The sequence below is a fragment of the Chenopodium album genome, chromosome 1 (assembly GCF_948465745.1).
Source record: "Chenopodium album chromosome 1, dcCheAlbu1.1, whole genome shotgun sequence".
Taxonomy (NCBI): Eukaryota; Viridiplantae; Streptophyta; class Magnoliopsida; order Caryophyllales; family Amaranthaceae; genus Chenopodium; species Chenopodium album.
Genome location: NC_137834.1, coordinates 60,257,634 through 60,278,884, shown reverse-complemented (window position 1 = coordinate 60,278,884; position 21,251 = coordinate 60,257,634). Strand labels below are relative to the sequence as shown.

Below are 21,251 nucleotides of genomic sequence, written 5' to 3'. Positions count from 1 at the left end.
AAATAGGTCTGCTATTTGAGTAGTAATTTACAATTTTTCCTTTTTATAATTTTACAATATCCAGAATTAGAGATATTAATCATTAAAATAATGGGTTGGCAAGCATAATAAGAGAAAGGTGAGCTAAATAAAAACAGAGAGGTACTATAATTTAGAAAAAAAACCACCCACCAGCAACACCTGTGCTAAAGCTCCACCCCCATGTGCCGCCCTCATGCCGGCTAGCCGACTAGCCCCACCCCTTCCCTTCCCCCACCGCAAGCTGGCACCCCCAAATCTATAACCCTAACCCAAACTACCCTAAATTCATACCCATAACCTAAATCGCTCCCAATTCGTTAAGGTTTGGGTTTCGGGTTTTTCAGGTGACGATTTAGGATTGGGGACGCCAGCTTGCGATGGAGGAAGGGGAGGGGGAGTTTGTTCCAATGAGGGGGAAAAGGGAAGGGAAAGGAGTCGATTCTAGAAGGAAGGGGAAGGAGTTCGTTTCAGTGAGGAGGGAAAGAGTTCGTACCAGTGAGAGGGGAAAAGTAAGGTGGTGTGTGGGTGCCGGTATAGGGGAAGGGAAAGGGTGGGGCTAGTTGACCGATTGGCACAAGGGAGAGGGAGGGGTTCTGGGGCGGTGGCTAAGGTGGGAAGAAGGTGGTGGTGAGAGTCAGAGGTCGTGGAAAGGGTTGGTGATGGGTTGGTTTTTTTTTTTTTTTTTTTTTTTTTTTTTTTTTTTTTTAAATAATATTAATAATACTAGGAGCTAATTAACAGTTTTTTTATTTGTTAATTAGTACTTAATTAGGTTTTGATTAACTCAGCAGTTTTAACGAAAAATCAGTCAATCTGAGTACATAACTTGGATTAGCCCTTCAATCTAACTCTCGTACATTACAGCAAAAGATATTAACATTCTAAGTCTAAAAAATTACCCCACTGAAGCTTCAAAGCAAGACAAAACAGTCTTGCCAAAACAATGCAGATGGAGGTAACGGAATTACCTTCACAAGTGCATGTATAAGTTGCTTGTTTTCCAAAAATTCACTGAGTTAAATATTCAATCAGATAATAATTTTAGTATAAATCACACAGGCAACTTCCTTAACAGATGAAGCGCTCGAGTCCACTGAGGATTTTGTGAAAGGATAATTCTCCTTAGTATTGGCACCGCTCCAGCAGCTAATATTGCTGAATGATTTTCACTGTCCATACTCAGATTGTATAGAACAGCCAATCCAGCTTCAATAGCCCTCTCGCTACCTTGCTCTAACAACTTCACTAAAGAAAATATACCCCCATGAGCAGCAACAGCTCGCGTTGCATCTACCACACCTTCAGAAACTATCCTGTTAAGTTCTACCACAGCAGCCTCCTGAGCATCAGCTGAGAAGGCAGTTTTTATTTGCTCGATTAACCGTGGAATGGTCTCATAAAGGGCAACATCGGTGGTTATGGGATTCTCAAATGGACTTGAAAAGAAGCTGAGCCTAACTAGGCAAGCTGCAACCCATTCTTTGTAATCAAGAGGGATATCGGACTTGAGAATCTGCCGAAGCAATTTTGTGAAATGATTTAAGTTGACAGTCCGTCGGAATTGCTGATAATCAAGCAACTTCGTAAGCAATCTTGAAGCTTGTGAGACAGCAAGCCCAACATCTTCAACATAAGCCACATCAGGCTCCTCATACTCACCAAAAGTTTCCATATCTGGCAGAAATTAAAAACAGGAGGCAGAGTCAAACAAAGACTTCATAGCAAACGTGAAGATGAAACATTTATTTGTAGGGGTCAAAGTAAATTTTTTTTTCCTTTTATCTTTTCTCAGTCGAGGGTTGAGGAAAAGTAAATGACGGAGTTGACACCCTATGTAATTATCAGATATTATCAATGCAGATTTGAAGTTTGTGCATTACGTAACAAACTTTACAGCTTTAAAAGCATGCAGAGTGAGCCAGAGGAGCTATCAATTGACTGTTTAATCAGTTATCTATTTATACGAGGGGTGCTAGAATGTATCTCATAATATGAACAAAACCATCCATCCTAGGATATATAAGTAACATTAAAAAGTTCAAGCGTATTTCTGTTTTCAGCACATCAACTTAAGTATCTGTTATCTTCACTTGATTTGTTTTTCACTGATTAAACTGATTTTGTCTGAAATTGAAGTGTTATGAAAAGTAAAAAGGCACAAAAGAGATGGAATTTTGGTAAGAGGCTGCTCCCATGCCTCCGAATATCCATTGTAATCCACATTACCCCTTGATATCTTTAGCAAGAGAGACTGATAGAGATCATAAGAGGTAACTGTTGGAAAATGAATTTCCACACAGAACTAAGAGGCATAGATAATTATGAAGCCGTTCATTCTCATGAAAGACATAGGCCAAGGAGCCAGATAACAAGCAGATAATTGAAAGACCCATATAAAAGACAATATAAAGCAAAAGTAGTATTCCCTCTGTTCCACTGAGACTGTCCATCCATCTCATGATACCATGAACCATAAATATGAAGTGGACATATTCCGTGTGATAGAGGGAGTAGGTTCCTTATACAAAGAAAAGTTGCTTTCCATACCTCTTCGAACTTTTTGTGTGAAGAAATTAATCAAAGCCGACTCAATTTCTGTTGCAAGGATGACGTCCACACATTGTTCAATCATACTCCAGTATTCAAGGATAGATGCAACTTTTGTTTGTAAACTTGGGGATTCAATCTTCAAAATATCAACAAGACGAGCAGCTAGCGTTGAGTCTAGCATACTTTCCCTGTAAAAAGTTCCAAATTTTATCGGATAAACAACATAAGGACGCAATTTGCAAAAGCTTCAAGCTAAAGGGAAGGTCAGTATAGCATAGCCTTACTATACTAATCTGACTCATAAATTACATAGTTGCAATTACAGAAATGGTCATAAGAGGTTCAAAAAAAAAAAAAAAAAACCACTACAAGAAAGAAGTACCTTATAATTTATGAGTATAGTGTGAGATAACTCTTAACAAGAAAGAAGTGGAATTTTGTAAAATTGTGAAATTCACTCTATGAAGGCTGTGAAGCGTGAAGTTACACTCAAGACGTGCTTGGTGCTTCTCTGACATCATGACCACAACTGTGACTATACCCACCAGGCAACCATGCATATACACCTGTGTTAGGAAGTTATAAACATTCCACGGGAGAGTTCGATTCTGTCCATTTATATCATCCAGACTTCCTAATTTGCTATTAGATTTAATTCTAAATTATGGAAATTTATAAAGTCTGCCTTTTGGTGTTGCATGATAAAACTAGGAATTAGCTTTCAAACGGTCAAACCCATGCAAATGCACACAGTAAAGTATGAAGAATAGCAGGCATCCCCTCTGAATTCATAAGTTCTACTCACTGTAAATTTGTTCCTTTTATGGCAAGTATTTAAATCCTATTATCTCCTACCCCAACTTGTGCTACCCTTTTAAGTTCCCCTTCATTTTCGTTGATACTTAGAGGAATTTAGATAAACGGACTAAATACATTTTAATTGATCACAAAGGCAGAAGTTAAAAAAGGCTTACCTACAAGCATATATATAATTTCCAACGTATAAACATAAAAATATTACAAAATTCAAATAATGCAGCAAAAGTTATATTCTATTATTCCCTTCATCCCCTTCTTTTTTCTTTCCATTAGGAAATTGGTCACTATTCGTTTCAAAAGACAATCTTTAAATTTTATCAATACATTTGGGGGGGGGGGGGGGGGGGGGGGGTGGGGGAGGGGGGGAAGTCACATCTCATTTGGAGTTTTGTTTAATTTGTCTCAATGAATACTTAAATAATATTAAACTTTCATAGTTTTGGTGAAGTACTTAATAAACATATTACAATGAACTATGGCAGTTTATTTAAAATCTAACGACAATTATACATAGTCTTAAACTCCATACACTTGTTTTATCATTCCATAACACTTTTTATAATTATATCAAAATTGTAATGGCATAATAATGTAGTGCATTGGCAACTCCTATTCATTTAGTAGATTAAGTAGGCCTGTTCTATGCTCCCGGTTAAATCCTTAGTTTCCTTGCCTACCTAGCCTACGGCCCTACTCTACAAGAAATGAGTTATGTCTCATTGTCCTTTCAAACCAACTCACTAGAATATATGACAATCCTTAATACATATGGATGTAAGAACCACAATCAATTTTCCCAATCTTGTCTTTGAATAGTGACAATTTCCATATCATGCATTGCTGTTTCAACAGAAAAAGTTTTATAGTGTGTCAAAAAAAAAAAAGAAAAAGTTTGACAGAATTAAGCAGCTCTATACTCTCATAACCCAATGTAACTCTCCTAGCAGACTTTTAAATCATGTTAACGATTGTAATAATTGTAACAACTAGCTAAAGATTTAAACCACTAGAATGTTGAAATGCATGAAGTCAAGAACGTTAATGAATAAAGTAGGACACACTTACAGACATACACTCCCTGGTCGATTATTACACAGTCATCCATAATAAGGACCATGGCTGACAAGACTAAAATTCAGATATAGAGAAGAATATTTGTATTTAGACTTCCTATAGATATGAAACTGATGAACTAGCTAAGTTTCTGTAGTTATTTCCATATTTGAAGACTTTCTCAATAAAATATTGACATACAATATAACCTTTTTCCGGTCTATGCTTCTGTATCCCAAATACATACCAAAACCTTTCACTTTTATTAAGATATCACTTTACGCCTTTCCTTGATCAACGTATTCAAATAATAAACCAAACACCTTAACTTCTCCATGGAACTAGACTTGGTTTAATTTCCATTGGCTGAGAACATTTGAATTAAAAACAATAATTACGCAAACGATAAAGATAGAAAACCCATTAAAACAGCTATGAATTTCCCTTGATACAGAGTGATGAAGGTAAGTTACACAAGACAATACTTCTTTCACTGCCAATCAGTTCAGAATTCTGACCAATGCATAAAAAGGATCGTGGCATACCAAAGTGATAGGATTTCCCTGCACCCTAGGCGTGCATCAGTGCACCTCATTTAGTTAGTAAACAATTGAAACAAATAAGACATCCCCACCCCCCCAAAGACCATAAAATGCACATGGCCTGTACCAACATGTGCCAAAGCTTGGGAAAAACTTTAGAAAAAAAATCTGCTTCTGAATTGTTCTGCGTGTCAATATAAATTTGCAAGGATTTGACAGCAAGAACAATAGCAATTAACTCAGTAGTCCAATAGGGATTCATGATCATTTATAGGCAAAGAGGCACATATATTACTTCCTTTGTTTTTTTTTTTAGTTAACACCTTTCTATTATCACGTTTGCCAACGCATGTATTTAACTATTAATATCTCTAATTAAGATATTATCAACATTGTAAAATTATGGAAAGTGGATATTAATAAAATATACATTGAAACGATTCAAACAAGATCCCACATGAATATGTTTTATCGTATCTATAAACCACAAAAGCGAGTCAAAGCGCGTGGTGTGAATAGTGTAAAAGTCAAACGGTGTCAACTTACAAAAAACCGAAGAAGTATTATATAAGGGTACCATTTGAGGTAAACTTTGATCAATGAGGTCTTATGTTTTTTTTTTTGAACATCAATGAGGTCTTATGTTAAGCATCAAAATTAGGTAGTTACATTATGATTCACTTATTATTGACTTGAATAATAAGGTAGTCATTAATTATTTTATGATCTGAATATTCTATTTCATTTTTATTCTGGGTTATTATCTTATAAACTATATTTTTATATCAAAAATAAAATAAAATAATAACCGAATGATATTTTTATAATTAAATGACAAGATATGGTACTTATCATCATTATCATCTAGGCTCACCATCTTTGTATAACAAACTAGTTAAAATCCTCAGCTCATCATCCTTAACATTTTGGAAGAACTCATGAAATAAAAAAAATAATAAAAAAAAAAAATATATATATATATATATATATATATATATATATATATATATATATATATATATATATATATATATATATATATATATATATATATATATATATAAAAAAGAATTTCTCTACTACCATGAGTGAGACTAAATTCACTCCTAAATTAATTCATGTATCATCTTCTATCTCTAATTCAAATTCAAAGTATTCCCAACAACCGGTCAACATAATGCTTATCTTTCCATTTTCAAATTTGAACTTTTATATCTTATCATACCCTTGTGCAATTCTATCTATAAATAACCTCATTGCTGCTCATTTTGAAGACTTTACAAACCATTCATACTTCCCGTGAAGTATTGGAATACCCCACGCAAGAAATTAAATATTGAAAGTTAATCATTGAAACAATTTCAAGTTTTCAACCCACTTTTAGCACAGCAAAAACACCTTCAAACAGCATCATAAACTACCGCAAAACACACCACCTCGTAGCCCTTGCCATTCTTTTACACTGGCTTTCAATATCTTTAAACTAACCAGAATCGAAGTTATACGACTTACCTAAAGTTTGCTTTCCTTCGTTAAACATTGTGTGCGTGCATGCGTAAGAGAATCTAGTGACTTTGGGTAAGTCGTATACCTTCAAGTTTGGTTAGTTTAAAGATTTTTAAATTCGAGTGTATAAACGGCTGTAAAGGCTACGAGGTGATGTGTTTCACATCAATTTCCGGTGCTATTTTAGAGTGTTTTTGCTATGCTGAAAGTGAGTTGAAATTGTTTCGACGATCAAACTTACAATATTTGGTTTCTTGAGTAAGGTATTATGATGCTTTGTGGGAAGTATGAATGGTTTGTAAAGTCTTAAAAATGTGCAACAAGATAAAATTGCACAAGGCTATGACAAGAGAGGTATGTTTGAATTTGAAAAGGAAGGATAAGCATATGTTTTGACGATCGACTTACAATATTTGGTTTCTTGAGTAAGGTATTCTGATGCTTTGTGGGAAGTATGAATGGTTTGTAAAGTTTTAAAAATGAACAAGATAAAATTGCATAAGGCTATGACAAGAGAGGTAAGTTTGAATTTGAAAAGGAAGGATAAGCATTATCTTGATCGGTAATTTGAACTTGACTTAGAGATAGAAGATGATACAGGAATGAATTGAAGAGTGTATTTACTATTTACTCTTATTCATGGTAGTACGGAGAGTACTTGTGCTTCTATTTCATGAGTTCTTTCGGAATGAAGTTTACTAGTTTAGAATGATAAGTGGATGGTTGTAACTAGTTTGTTATACAAAGATGATGAGCCTAGATTGAGTTTTTAAGTGATAATAAGATGATGATTACCATGGCTTGTAATTCACTTGTAAAAAATATTATACAGTGAATATTTGTCTTATTTTATTTTTAATATAAACTAGGGATTCCAACGCGCGCAACCGCGTTATAGCTAGCCCTTTGATTAGAATTTTTATAGATCTTTATGCATGCTCTATGCCACTTTGTGTAATATTTTATTAAAACTATTTGCATATAGACGATAAATGTGTTGGATGTTGTGTAGTTGTGCAATGTTCTAAATTTTTGTTGAGCTACTTTGATTTAGTGATTAAAAGGTAAAAAAAATAGTGAGGTTGATATAGAAATATAAATGTCTAATAAATTCTAAATAGAAAAATTAGAACAAAAAGAAATATTGAGAGTTAAAAGAAAACATAAATTTTTTAATCATTTTTGGGAATTCAAGAGACAATTATAAGGCTTTTGACATCAAATAGGGGCAAATATGTAAAAGAACATTTTTAGGGATATAAATGTACATGCACTATTCATAAGAGTTTTCTTAAACTTTTTACGGAAATATAAAATTTAGGAAAATTTGCTAAAAATAACACCACCTTTCACCGGTCTTCCCTAAATAACACCACCTTTTGATTATTCCACAATAACACCACCTTTGACACACATCTGCCAAAAATGAAACAAAAAACCGGTCACCTATTTTACAGGTTACCCTGGGACACGTGTCCTAGTATGATTGGTCAATTTTTTTTATTTTTATTTTTGACTTTGAAAAAACTTAAAAAAAAAAAACAAAAAATTAACCCCCTTTCCCACGACTATCACCGGCATCCACCACCATTCGCCGGCATCCACCACCCCCACCAAGACCATCTACCTAAAACAACCCTATCCCCGGCCCCCGTCCTAGTTTCCGACCCCCTTTCCAGCACCCCCTCCCCTTTCCGTCACCCCCTCCCCTTCCCTACCCCTTTTCGGCACCCACCTCCCCTGCTCGACCCCTTTGCACCACCCTCTCCCCTTCCCGACCCCTTTCCGGCCGACCCTTTTCCCTCTTCCCTTTTCCGATTTCGGCCCCCTCCCTCCTTCCCTTTTCAATTTCGGCTTCCTCTCCCTAATTTTCGTAGGCTAGGGTTTCGGTGGTGGGTTGTTTAAGGGTGGGGGAATGGGTGGAGCCGTGGAGGGGTGTCGTTCAGGGGAGGAGGAAGGCTAGGGAGGTTGATCGACGACGAGGGCAGGGGGAGGGGCGCCGGCAAGGGTGGGGGAGGGGCGCCGGCGAGGGTGAGGGTTGGGCAGGGAGGCTAGGTGGTGGTTTTTTTTAATTTTAACTTTATTTTAATTACTTAGGTTTTTTAAAAAAAAATAAAAATAAAAATAATTGACCAATGACATTGTGACACGTGTCATAGGAAACCAATACAACAGGTTACCAACCGGTTTTGTTTCATTTTTGGCAAATACATATGAAAGGTGGTGTTATTCTGGAATAATCAAAAGGTGGTGCTATTATGGGAAGACCGCCCAAAGGTGGTGTTATTTTTGACAAATTTTCCTAAAATTTATAGGATAATAACCCAAAATAGTAACAAAATAGAATATTCAAATTATTAAATAATTAATAAAAACTTATTTTAATACTAAAATATAGGGTATTTTGGTGGTTACACCCATTTTCAGTGGCAGACTCAAATCTACATTTTGGTGATGGTATTATAATATCTTATTCTCTTACCTCCAAAAAAATTAATGTTACTAACTATTAAATGATGTGTGTGCATATGTTACCTTATTTTACTAAAATATAATGTACTTTGTTTTGTAATAATCACAATAGTAGGCATGACACATAATTTAAGGAAAATTATAGGGTGGGGGCCAAAGTAGGAACTTAAGATAAATTTGAAACCGTACTTGCATGAGTTGCATCTACAGATTGCAAGCATATGAAATTCTAAATGCATTGTATCTTGGATTTAAAGATCAGTCCTCTTTAATAGCCTGGAATATGGGGACAGATTTATAGAGTATAGAAGGTGAACATTGTATTAATAAACTAGAATTACGAAAAATTAGGACTCTCAAGTCTCAACCTTATCAGGGCTTGCGTCATTACCAATTAAGTAGCTAAAGCAAATGAAAACACTGCACTTCTGCACAATGTTCTAATTTATAGCATTTTCTGACTACTATGCCTTTCTCACCTCTAACTCTCTAACCTCTTTCCCAAGCAACTTCTATCAGATTAATATTTTTGCAATACCAAAATGCCCTCCCCCCCTAAGGTACTCTATTACATTCTCATGATAAAAAAAAATACTGACAGAAACTGAGCTTATTGAATGGTTCAAATGTCATTTAAGGAATATATATCTAGCATTCTAAAATCACTAATCTTTTCTTTATAGTTTAAGATGATAGAGGTCATGAATGTCAAGGAGGCAACAATTATAAGCCTCACATATAATAAAAGATCCTGAGTAAAGGTTAACAATTTGCCACAACAATTTGAACACGATGCCGCCTTATGTATAGAAGCTCCTGATTACTCAGGCTATGTCAAAATTAAAATCAAAATGATGAAGAATAATGACAGAGAAGCTTAGTAGGTTTCTTCTTCTAAATGTTAAGCTACCATTTGTTTCTACTTTCTTTATTAGCAAAGGGGTCTTTAGGAAGGACATGCGGAAACCAGGGATAACTATGAGTCAAGCAGAGCTTTTCAGCTCAAGAGTTAAGACACTCACAATGGCATAAAAATCCAAAGATTATTCAACTTTTCCCTTGGTAAACTAAAATATTTGCTGTCTCTTGACCGTTATGCCTTCTGTTATGATGACAATGTATAAGGATTTTGGAACCCAAATTCATGGCATAAATGAAGAAAACGTATCCTCAATTGTTAGTGCAATTACTAAATATAAACAAGAATCATTACGGAGATGATACGTTTGGGTTATTTCAGTGGTCATAAAATCCATAATGTTTTGCTAGAGACCAATTATGATCTGTGAAATAATGGGATTAGGCCCACTGCTAACTAATTGGATCCTATTAAGTCACACAATATGTTTTGTGTCAAAATAAACACACCAAGCAAATGATTGGGCTTAGTGGCCGGTTGGAAGTTATTTGGGAATTAGTTTTTCCTGTAAGAGATACAGTATAATTAACTAGCAACAAAAGAACGTAATCTCTCTCACATTACCCTAAACCGAAGCCCCCTCCTCCCCAAAAGCAAGGAAGATTCATTCTTCCTTCCGAACTAGCAATCGTGGAGATTCGATCCTTGTTTGGGTGGACTAACACTAGAGGAGCAACACTAGAGGCACTAATTTTTAAGCAAACATAGCTTTGGAATCATGCATCGAAGGCTGTACTTCTAACTTATTGTATAATTCATGTTATTTATATGTACGCGATCCTTATAGGTGTTAAGAATATCGTTCTTGAAATTCTGCTAACCGCACCTAAAATCCTAGAATAAAAGCTTTCATTTATTTCCCATGTATGCCATAAACTAGACAGAAATCCACTAATCTACTATATTCAATCATTGTAGATATTATCAATGATTAAAAAGATGAAGGAAAGGTTTTTCTAAATGATGAAGATTTTTTTTTTGTAATCATATAGTAAATTAAAGAATAGGGCAATATCAAACAAGTCAATAAAATACTTATTCTTACATTTCTACCTCACTTCCTCCGATTTCTGTAACATCTTGACTGCTTGAATCAATTATTTTTGTTGAGCCATTAATAGGTCCACCATAAAACTGAAGACAGTCGAACAATATGTAAGTAATACAATTGCAAGAGGGAAAAACAATATTTTTGACTTATATGAGTTTTGACCACTAACCTTTAACTTCATTTGTTTATTTGGATCCCAAATCCTTGCAAGAATGCTCACCGTCTACATTTTTTAAAAAAATTGAGTCAAACAACAACCAGAAACTTGAGGTCAATTTAGAACAGTATGGCATTGGTGAACAGATTGTATAGGGCAAAGAGTGAAGAAATATACAGACAAACCAACCTTTTCGATTAGGCTTTCATTTGTCTTCAAGTCATTAAGTACATTGATCAAAGGATGCATAACACCCTCTGCTTCCATTGTTCCACAAACAGAATTGCTGCATTTGACAGTAATATGGTCCAGAATCAATAGTTGGCTACATTATGTAGAAAAGTTATCTTAATTATAGAAAGAGTAACGGAGAAATGCTTTTTCTTAGTCATTAACAACAAATTTCAGAGACAAGAAAGTAAAATACAAGTGCATCGAAAACAAACAAAAGTTACAAAAAGAACTTTTGGTGGAGAAAAGGGAGGGAGATGAATTGGGGGGGGGAGGGCAGGAGGGAGATTATAATACTAGAGGAAATGAAGCAAAAGTTCAGATATTTTCTCAACACATCTTTATGTGGTAAGAACATACTTATGTAAGAAATTCACATCTCTATAAGACAATATTCATTTATATAAAAAAAATACATTTATTAATTAATAATTTTTTGACATAGGACGATAAAAATGAATTTTTTTTTTTTTTTTTTCAAATGAAGCATTCAAACAAGTTTAACAATTTGCTTTCAGCAACTTCTCAGGCTTTTTAATGAAGCTTCTGCAGAAGGAGATACGTTATCTAGTAAGGTATAAGTAGAACTGAAGCACTCACTCTATGTCACTAAACAGAAAACAATGAGAAATTCCAAGATCAGAAATGTATTGAAAGAAGAAACAAGAGAGGTAGGAGAACAAGTGATTATAAGAGGAAAGAGAAAAAGAAATGTAAATACTAACAAACAAATTTATTACAAGTGGAGTAATTATTAGACAAGCAGCGAAATAGTAAGCTTTGCTTATGCAAGAGGTGAAACCTGTTTTCAGGTACAAGAATAAAACTAAACTCTAGCAATCAAGTTGATGTTGCTGATACACCTATAATATCTAACATTTGTATTTAAAAGATCGCTGCAACTGATGTTTTCCTTTACCTGAAGATGATATTTGTAAAGAATGCAACTAGAATGATAGAAACCACATTGTACCTGATAGACAGCTTGTCCAATGCACTCAGAACAGATGACCTCACTGCATGACTGCTGTGACTTAATAGGTGAATTAGACGCTGGACAGCTCCAGCTTCCCTAAATGAGGTCCGCATGTGCCCATTTATTGCTGAAGCAGCAATAGCATCTGCCGCTTTTGTGACGGCCATTTCATCTTCCAGCTCAAGAATCAGTACCATACGTGCAACTCCATCCTTCCATGGAAGCAACGTCTGGTGGAAGCTACTAGAAAATCCCTTTTCCAGCTTACTCTCATCTTCAGTTTCTATAGCCCCAATACGGGCTAAAAATTGCTGATGTGTTCGCCCAACTATTGCATCCACCTTGGACTTATCTACTTTATCAGTATTTTCTTCAACATTTAACCCAAGTAGTAATTCAGAAGCGCCATATCTTGAAGGGCCTTTAGAACTTCGTCTAAACTCGGTACCATCAGGTAATGAGGGCCATGAATGCAAGGCTGGCTTATAAGAAGCATAAGCTGCAGCACCGACCAAAGGAACAGGAACCAATCCTTCTTCCATGACAAGAATCTTATAGTAATCATCTTTAACAAGCTCAAGCAAAGCATTTTTTGCTTCTTTTCGAATGACTTTTGATCCCTCAATTTCATTTGTTAGAAATTTGGCCTGGAATAAGTCAATAACAGCACTGTTAAATAAATTCCTATCTAGAGATGGAAAAGGAAACTTAGTCAACCAAATAACAATAGGGATCTTAGAAACATGAATCTCCAGCTATATCTCGAGCTGTAAGGTGAACAGTTGAGAGTATATATTATAAAATACTCAACAATCATGGGGTACAACTCTATCTGAGCCCTTGTTCATGGGCATGTCCCAGGCTAAGACATGGTTGCACCCATGGCAGTAATGTCACCGCCACCCATAGCTCCACTTCGAGGAGATAGCATTGATGGGCAAGGTAGAGAAATCACAATCGCTTAATAAGGCATAACATTGCTAGGTCCCTTAGTTTCAATCTCTTCCTTAACACATCCATGGGTTTTTTCCAAGATGGCCTTGCACGTCATTGTTAAATCCAAAGGTGTGCCAACTCTCATAGTTGTCAACCTACATATCTATTTATAAAGATATAGAGATGTTTGAGAAAGTAAATGAATTAAAAGCTCATTTTACTCACTAAGAGAGTGCAAATTCATGGTTTTAAACTCTTACAAGAGTATGTTTTATCTTACTTTTTTTTTTTTTTTTAAGGGAAATGTTTTATCTTACATAGGGTATTCATAATAGAATTGCTGCTAACTTCCTTTTGAGAATATATTTCCAAAGTGACGGATATATTTTAAGAAAGGATAAAATACTTGTCATTATAATATCATATCCTTGGTATATGTTGTCATTGTAATTTAGAGTGAGTTTGGTTAGCATTTGTGGAGGTGAAGGAAGGGAAGAGAAGGAAAGAGAAAGAGAAAGAGGAAAGAAAAAAAAAAAAAAAAAAAAAGGAAAGAGGGCTGAGGAGAGGAGAGGGAAAGAGTGAGCTTTCATTTTACTTAAAAACCTTTCCAATATTGGAGGGATTTGATTTATTGAAAAGGGAATAGGAAAATGGATCCCTAAAATTTCTTTCCCTTCTTTCACCTTCCCTCCAACTCTTCCTATACAATGATGCCATTAAGGAAATTTAGGACAATTGTTGACTAAAATTGGTATAGCATAAAGAAAAACATTCTACATTGTCCAAGTAAATTTTTTAGTGTGTCCAAGCAGGTTATGAAAAAAAATTTCCGAATGATATTGTGCAAGATCAAGGTCTAGTTTGAATTAAGGTATTTATAAATATCCCATTATCCTAACTGCAAAATTAGTACAAAAAAATTAATAATAAATATAAAAAAGTAAAAAAAGGGCAAAATTTTAGGTTATTTCCTATGCAAAATACATGTGCCCATGTATCTACAAACAGACTAGCCTTTCCAAAAACACCCAACCAAAGTGAGAAACTACATACATGGCTCAAACTACTGGAATATGAACGGAACCCATTTCCTACCATTACTATATAATTAATAAATGTCAGAACTCGGTAGTAAATCAGGGAATAGAGTTGGTAGCATAAATAAAGCTCATAGCACCTTATGATCAGCAAACAAGTCTCACCAGTCTAGGAATCACATCAACTTCGACCATGATACTGTGATTAGGAGGGCTCAATGCAAAATTTGCTAACACTCCACCAGCTGCCTCAACTACCTTCATCTCCTGGTCATACAGACACTTTACAAGTACAGGCAAAAGAGCAGAGTTTGCAATCTTAAGCCTATACTTCTCATCAGCTGTCAAGTTCCACACCATACATATACTTTGTTCTTTCACCTGTAGACAAGAATCATGATGACACATTGGCCCTGCAGAGCATTTAACATCAATGATAACAGTGAGAAAGAGCATGTATTGATGTGTACCTCAGCCGTCAAGGAAGGCCTCCTTAATAAAGCAGTTGTCTCTTCTATGGCCCCACTTTCAGCTACAACATCTCTGTATGCATTGACTGAAGATATCATTCTTAGAAGGCCTGCAGCTGCTTCACAGGCTTGGGTAGATTTGGATCTTAGATGATGAACAGTGAGATTTACACACCCACGAAACTGCATTAGTTTATCAACACAATGATTTCCTCCCAGAGAGTATTTCCAAAGTGCAATTACTGCCTGTTCTCTGTCCAGGGGGTCATTGTCCAGTCCAAGCAGTCTTACTAGCAAGGGCACATAATTTTCATCAGTACTTGATAAGCTACTAAATGTCGCATCCACATCCTATAAAACCATTCAACATAGGGGGTTAACTTTCAAGAACAGGTACATTAAGAAGCTTCTTCTATGAATTGAAACATAATGACCTCATAAGTCATAACTATATGCATAAAGGGCAGAGTCCAAAAATCAGGACCATGAGTGGTAATTCCCATGCAATTGAAAAATGTCTCACAGTAAAATGCAGATTATAGAATTGCAGAATGCATCGTAAGCCAAACTAATCACAAATTTTATACCAGACATGTATACAAAAGATCATGGGTCCAAAAGTGAACGGTTGTTTAGCACAGCATAAGCAAACCAAAGCAAAGAAAGCAAGCCTTGTTGCACCAGGTTGGTTCAGCAAGCTTCAATTCTTCACAATTACATAATTCAACATAAGCAGTAAAAGACATGTTTATAGGTGAAAAAAATTGACCCAATATGAAAAAACATGGTATGATAAATGCAGATTCCAGGGTGCATCATTAAGGCAAACTAATCACTAATTTACACAAGACATACATGAATAAGTCCAAAAGTGAATGGTTGTAGCACAGCATAAGAGAAATAATTCAATTCTTCACAATTACATAATTCAACATAAGCGGTAAAAGACATGTTTATAGGTGAAAAAAATTGACCCAATATGAAAAAACATGGTATGATAAATGCAGATTCCAGGATGCATCATTAAGGCAAACTAATCACTAATTTACACAAGACATACATGAATAAGACCATAAGTCCAAAAGTGAATGGTTGTAGCACAGCATAAGAGAAATAAAGCAAAGAAAACAAGCCTTAGGGCACCAGTTGATACACAAGCTTCAAATTTTCACTATTAAAAAAAATCAAGAGCTGGTATGATACAAAGCCTTTGTTTTTCAATTTGCATTCATGTTGCAATAAAGGATTAAATTAAATCTGGAAAAAATTGACCCAACATGGAAGCAATCTAACACCTACGGTTTTGAGCATAGAATTATCAACCTAAACTCACCAACAACAGGTCCTTTTAATTCTGGACGATTACTTATGAATCCAAACATGTATTACGCTCAACAGGTGGAGAGGTGACATTTATCTCCTTCTTAGGTGGGACATACTGATTTGTCAGCCAAATCTTTATTCAGTTCCATAATATAATTATTCCTTGTTTAGATTTCTTTACAGAACAACTAAAATGATAATATGACAAAGACAATGTTGGATTGGTAAAGTATGGGTTGGAAATAATACTATGTTTTACTTGGTAGAAGAGATAAGCTCTCTAGGTTAATGTATTTTCTGTAAATTTTCTTGTTGTTCCTCACTAAAGAAATCTCGTGAAGTTGTGAAAAGAATGGTAAACTCTTTCGAAGGTTGGTATAAGATCATGAATATTAGGATGCCAATCCTAAGATAATTTGCAGATCATCCTAAGAACAAGAAGAAATAAATGAGACATTCTAGCAAAACTTGGTTCCCTTTGACAAAAACCTAATGACCAATTCCTTTAAATAAGTTTATTTTACTTTCTAACCAGCTCTGCTTCTAATGCAGAGGCCTCAGCTTGACATATAATGAGGAATCCCAAGTGATGCTATATGGATACATATGATGGTTTCTAAGTAATAAACTAATGATGTTCATATGCCATGTGGGTGGTCAATCCTCTTTGGTTACTATAATGCATAGAATTAAAGCATTGGACGCAATTGGGTTGACCAGCATGGTGGTACAAGACATAAGGAAGAGCATAACTCAAAGAAAATGTTTGGTTGCGGCACCCCAGCCAATAGCCGTGGTGTCATATCCATCTATGGACATGGCAAATTTGAGCCTCAAAGCAAGAAGCAGGTAGAAGTCCATTCACAACCATAGTGAATTCACATCACCACAAACTTTGACACTTAAAGATCGGAAACAATATAAGTTTCCATTTTGATGACTGTGCCACAGTGGCACTCAAATGCCCTACAGCATCGTCTATTTAGTCCCAAACACAAAACAATGCCACCACCCACTGCTACGAGCATGGGTGTACACCAATAAACAATCAATAAGCATAACCCACCATACCTCTCCTACCGCCACAGCTTCAGCATTTCAAGCCACCACCAACCACCTCCAGCTGAACAAAACACTAGAAACAGGTCCCAGCACATCACCCTCAAATCAAATTACCCACTAACCCCCAAAAACAGAACAGAAAGAATTTGTAGCTTTATTATCCAACCCCATGTAACACAAACTTCCAATTTCAAAGATGAATAAAACAACTTATCTAGAAATTAATAGCACAAATACCAAAAATATTGTAAGTAAAAAACAAGAATACATGAATAAATATAGAATTAAACAGAAAAATTAAAAGGGATAAAGAATGAAACTCACAGAAACTGTTGAATGTTGAGAGGCAGAATCAGCATCACCAGTGGCCTTAGAAACAACAAAAAGACAAGGGCATTTTCTGGGGTTGAAGAAATGACAGTAAAGATTAATTTTCAAGGGTGGTTTTAAATTTCTTCTTCTATGATTCAAAATTACAGTTTTTTCTAAGTGGGAATTTCTGGGTTGGGGTTGAACTTTAAAGCTGAAATTGAAATTGTTTGCAGAGATTGTTGCCATCATTTGAGCCCCAACTGAAGCTGAATAAACCAAACCGTATTAAGCGCAGAACAAAGGAAAGTGATTAATATTGCATTAGATTATTTTAGTGATTACTGATTAGCCTTTAAATTCGAATATATGATAATAGGGAAGAATGAAAGTTTGAGAGCAAACTTCCATAAACTGTGTAGTACGGAGTATGAACGCCACGAATAATGAAGTTGAGTCTTCTGGAGAGTACTTTGGATGATTTGGAAGATAGTATCATAGGTTCATAGGGGCTTCCGATATGGCCGCATGGGGTTGAATTGAGTCTATAAAAGCTCATGATCCAGTTAGGGTTGTTCTTTTCAAATTATTTTCAATTTAGTTTCATTTCTTAATTTTCTTTTTTTATGAAATATTCAGTTCAGGTCTATTCAATCAATTAGAACGGGCCCTTAGAATTGAAAATTTTCAACTCATTTAACAGGGTTGACACGACCCAATAATATGACACAAACCAAATACAAAAAAAGGCGATTAGTATTAAAGGTTTTTGACCTGTTTAGTTTAACAGGTCGGCGTGGCACAACACAACTAGTTTAGGGCTTGTTTGACATCATTTTTGGTTTTTAGTTTTCTTTTTTTTTTTTTAAACTAAAAACCAAAAACATAAAACAAGAAAAAGGTGTTTCCACTTTTTTGTTGTCAGTTTTCAATATTATTATGATTTTAATAATTTTAAATAATTTTTTATTCATTATGTGACATATATCATATACTTTTTATACAACAAAAAACCAAAAAATAAAAAACCACAGCAATGCCAAACGAACCCTTAGTGAGTTGGGTTAGTGTTGAAAATTGTAACCCAAAAATAGCACGAGCCAATCTGCTTATTTAGCGGGGCATATTCAGATCAATCCGTTTACTTGTTTACCTTCATACCTGCTTAAGATCTAAAAAAAATATATTCCACTTTGGCCCAAACATAATGATTATGATCTAAAAAATAAAAAAAATATCCACTACAATCATCAATCTAAAATTGAAAAAACCTTATTTAACCTAAATCTCATTCATTCACTTAGCCGTGATATATATACTCTCATTCAGTTTTTCAGTATTTCTCATTCACTCCTTCACTTTTAAATAGAGAGTACTAGAGCAGCCTTTGTTGGTAAGTTTTCTTCCTTAATCTCATTTCTCTCACATTAATCTTGTGATTTTCATCTCATTCTAATATCATTAATAACTTTTCTTCCTTTCAATTTGATTATATTGTTTTTTCTAATCTCTTTTTTTTTTTTTTTTTTTTTTTGTAGATCTTAATCCGTGGTTTATACACACGGTTGTGCGATGCACATTGTACACACGTTCCAAAATGACACCCCTCAACAAGTAAAACGCAAAATATTAATACGTTTTTAAAAGGCGGAAAGAACATCACTAACACTACAAAGAACATGTGAACTTTGAAGAACATTACGCTTGAAACGAAGAACGCGTGAAATAAGGAGGTAATTTTGGGGAGTTACTGCCCAAGTGCCCACAATAATTGTAAAAAATCATTTGGTAAATATCATTTCCCAAAAAACTCTCTCTCTCTAGAATTTTTCTCTCTATATTCTCTCTAGAATTCTCAAAATTTTAAAACCCTAAGCTACAGGACCGATCAAATTCACAAGAATTAACCTCTCAAAATTCAAAATCTGTGCAATCAACTAAAGAATTTTAATCTAATGGCCGATTCTAATGAATTGTAAGTTAAATTTTCTGGCATGCAATTGTTTTTATTTTTTTTTTTTTTAGTTTTGGAGAGGAACTACCTCCTTATAGTTCTTGATTTGATTTTTTTTTTTCCGCTTCTTATTTGTTTATTTTGTTTGATTGTAATTTTTTCTTTTTTTTTTTTGGTTTTTGAAACAACAGTATTGAACCTGAGAAGGTAAGGGAGCAACAAATTGGAGTCACGAATGACCCGCAAAACGCAGACACAATGGAAGAGGTTGAAGACGATGCTACTCTAAATCAGTTTCTGCTAGGTAGTGGTAAAAAACCGTATATTCCACCTATTATTGGTCCAATTGTGGATCCTGTACTTCTAAGTGAAATAGCAGCAGAAGAAGATGATACTTCCAAGTAAGATAAAGAAGTATTCTTTCAAATTTATCATATGTCCTTTTTTTTTTTTTTTTTGTTTTTTTTAATTTGTTTAGGACTTCAATGTACTGTCAACTTCATTAAAAATGGTAGATCTGTATGGTAGGGTTAATTTATAAAGTATTATTTATATGCATGTTCTTTATATGAAGGTATTATGTTCTTTTTCTAAACCTTTGTGTTCTGTGTAAATCAAAAGTAGTAGTAGCATTCTATTCAATGTTGATGTTCCCTAAAGTAAAGCATTGTGTTCTTTTTAATAGGCATATTTGTTCTTTTTTGGTTTAATATATGTGTGGTCATTTTTTATTACTTGTTTGTTCTTTTTTTTTTTTTTGCATATGGTATGTGTGTTCTGTTTTTTATGTAATGCATGTGTAAAGGTGTTTAACAATCATATATGTTATGCTCTTTTTTTATGTATTCTTTTTTGTTAAGTAAAAATTGATCATCTAAGTGTAACTTGTTCAAACAAATTATACCCTTTTTTTTCTTATGTGTGTTCTTTTTATGTATAATCTGTGTGTAATTTTTAATATTGTATAAATATAATATAGGGATGTAGATTGTCGGCCATTGAAAGTGAAAGATGAAATTAATGAACAACAAAAAGAGGACAAAGGTTCAAAGAATAAGAAAGACTACCGTTTCAAGCAGATTGCTACTAAAAAAAGGTGTGTGGATTGTTGTGCTAGAATTTTCACCCCAAAATTCCTATGACCTACAGGTAGACAGGTTGCAGGTTGTAGATTAGTGACATACATGTCGAAGATAGCTGCAAAGTTACCAAGCAACGGAGCATATTCTCAAGGAATATTCCTAGGAATCTTCGAGTGGGAAAAAGGTACAAAATGCTATCCAAGGAAATCGGAACCACTACCAGCATTCTAGCCGTTGAGGAAGACCAATTCAAACGTGGGAATACCAGACCTGGAGACGTGGAGAGAAAATAGGAGCAGCTTGGGCCGTTAGCTCCGGATTCCTAGGGATTGAGGGAAAGAGACGTTGAAGATCTTTTGAATGCTTTTCTAGTATATAAGGGCAAGCCTAATCATTGTACAAGGCATCACAAAATATAATAGCCTTACTATTAAGCATTATCATAGAAAAAACCTATCATTGCTATTCATTCTACAATCTGTAATAACCTCTTCTACATAAACACTTAGTGGATTGGTGGACTCATAGTCGCCCGCAGTTTTTACCCTTATTCTTGGGGTTTTCTGCGTCATCATCTTTTGTGTCTTCTCCCCTCTTTCCCCTTTTTTCCTTTCCATTAATCTCTGTTAGCATATTTTTCCATTTTGATCTAGCTGTAATTATCGCAACCCAGGTCGAACCTGGTAATCAGTTTTTTGACCAAAACTGTTTGGCGCCGTTTGTGGGGATACAGTTAGATAATTCGGTCCATCTTTCATTATGGGAGAAGACCCTGATCCAA

The 21,251-nt window shown here is 34.9% G+C and overlaps 1 protein-coding gene across 1 annotated transcript; it reads right to left on the bottom strand.

The window, feature by feature from the left end:
* Nucleotides 1-825: 825 nt before the first annotated feature.
* LOC145556726 (uncharacterized) lies at nt 826-17,936 on the bottom strand. The gene is made up of 9 exons (XM_081618382.1): nt 17,450-17,936; nt 14,741-15,091; nt 14,436-14,651; nt 12,295-12,944; nt 11,280-11,376; nt 11,103-11,156; nt 10,928-11,016; nt 2,569-2,759; nt 826-1,695 (listed from the first exon to the last, which is right to left on the bottom strand). Exons 1-9 carry the CDS (start codon nt 17,684-17,686, stop codon nt 1,073-1,075), a joined length of 2,508 nt encoding a protein of 835 aa, XP_081474508.1. The 5' UTR covers nt 17,687-17,936; the 3' UTR covers nt 826-1,072.
* Nucleotides 17,937-21,251: the final 3,315 nt, after the last annotated feature.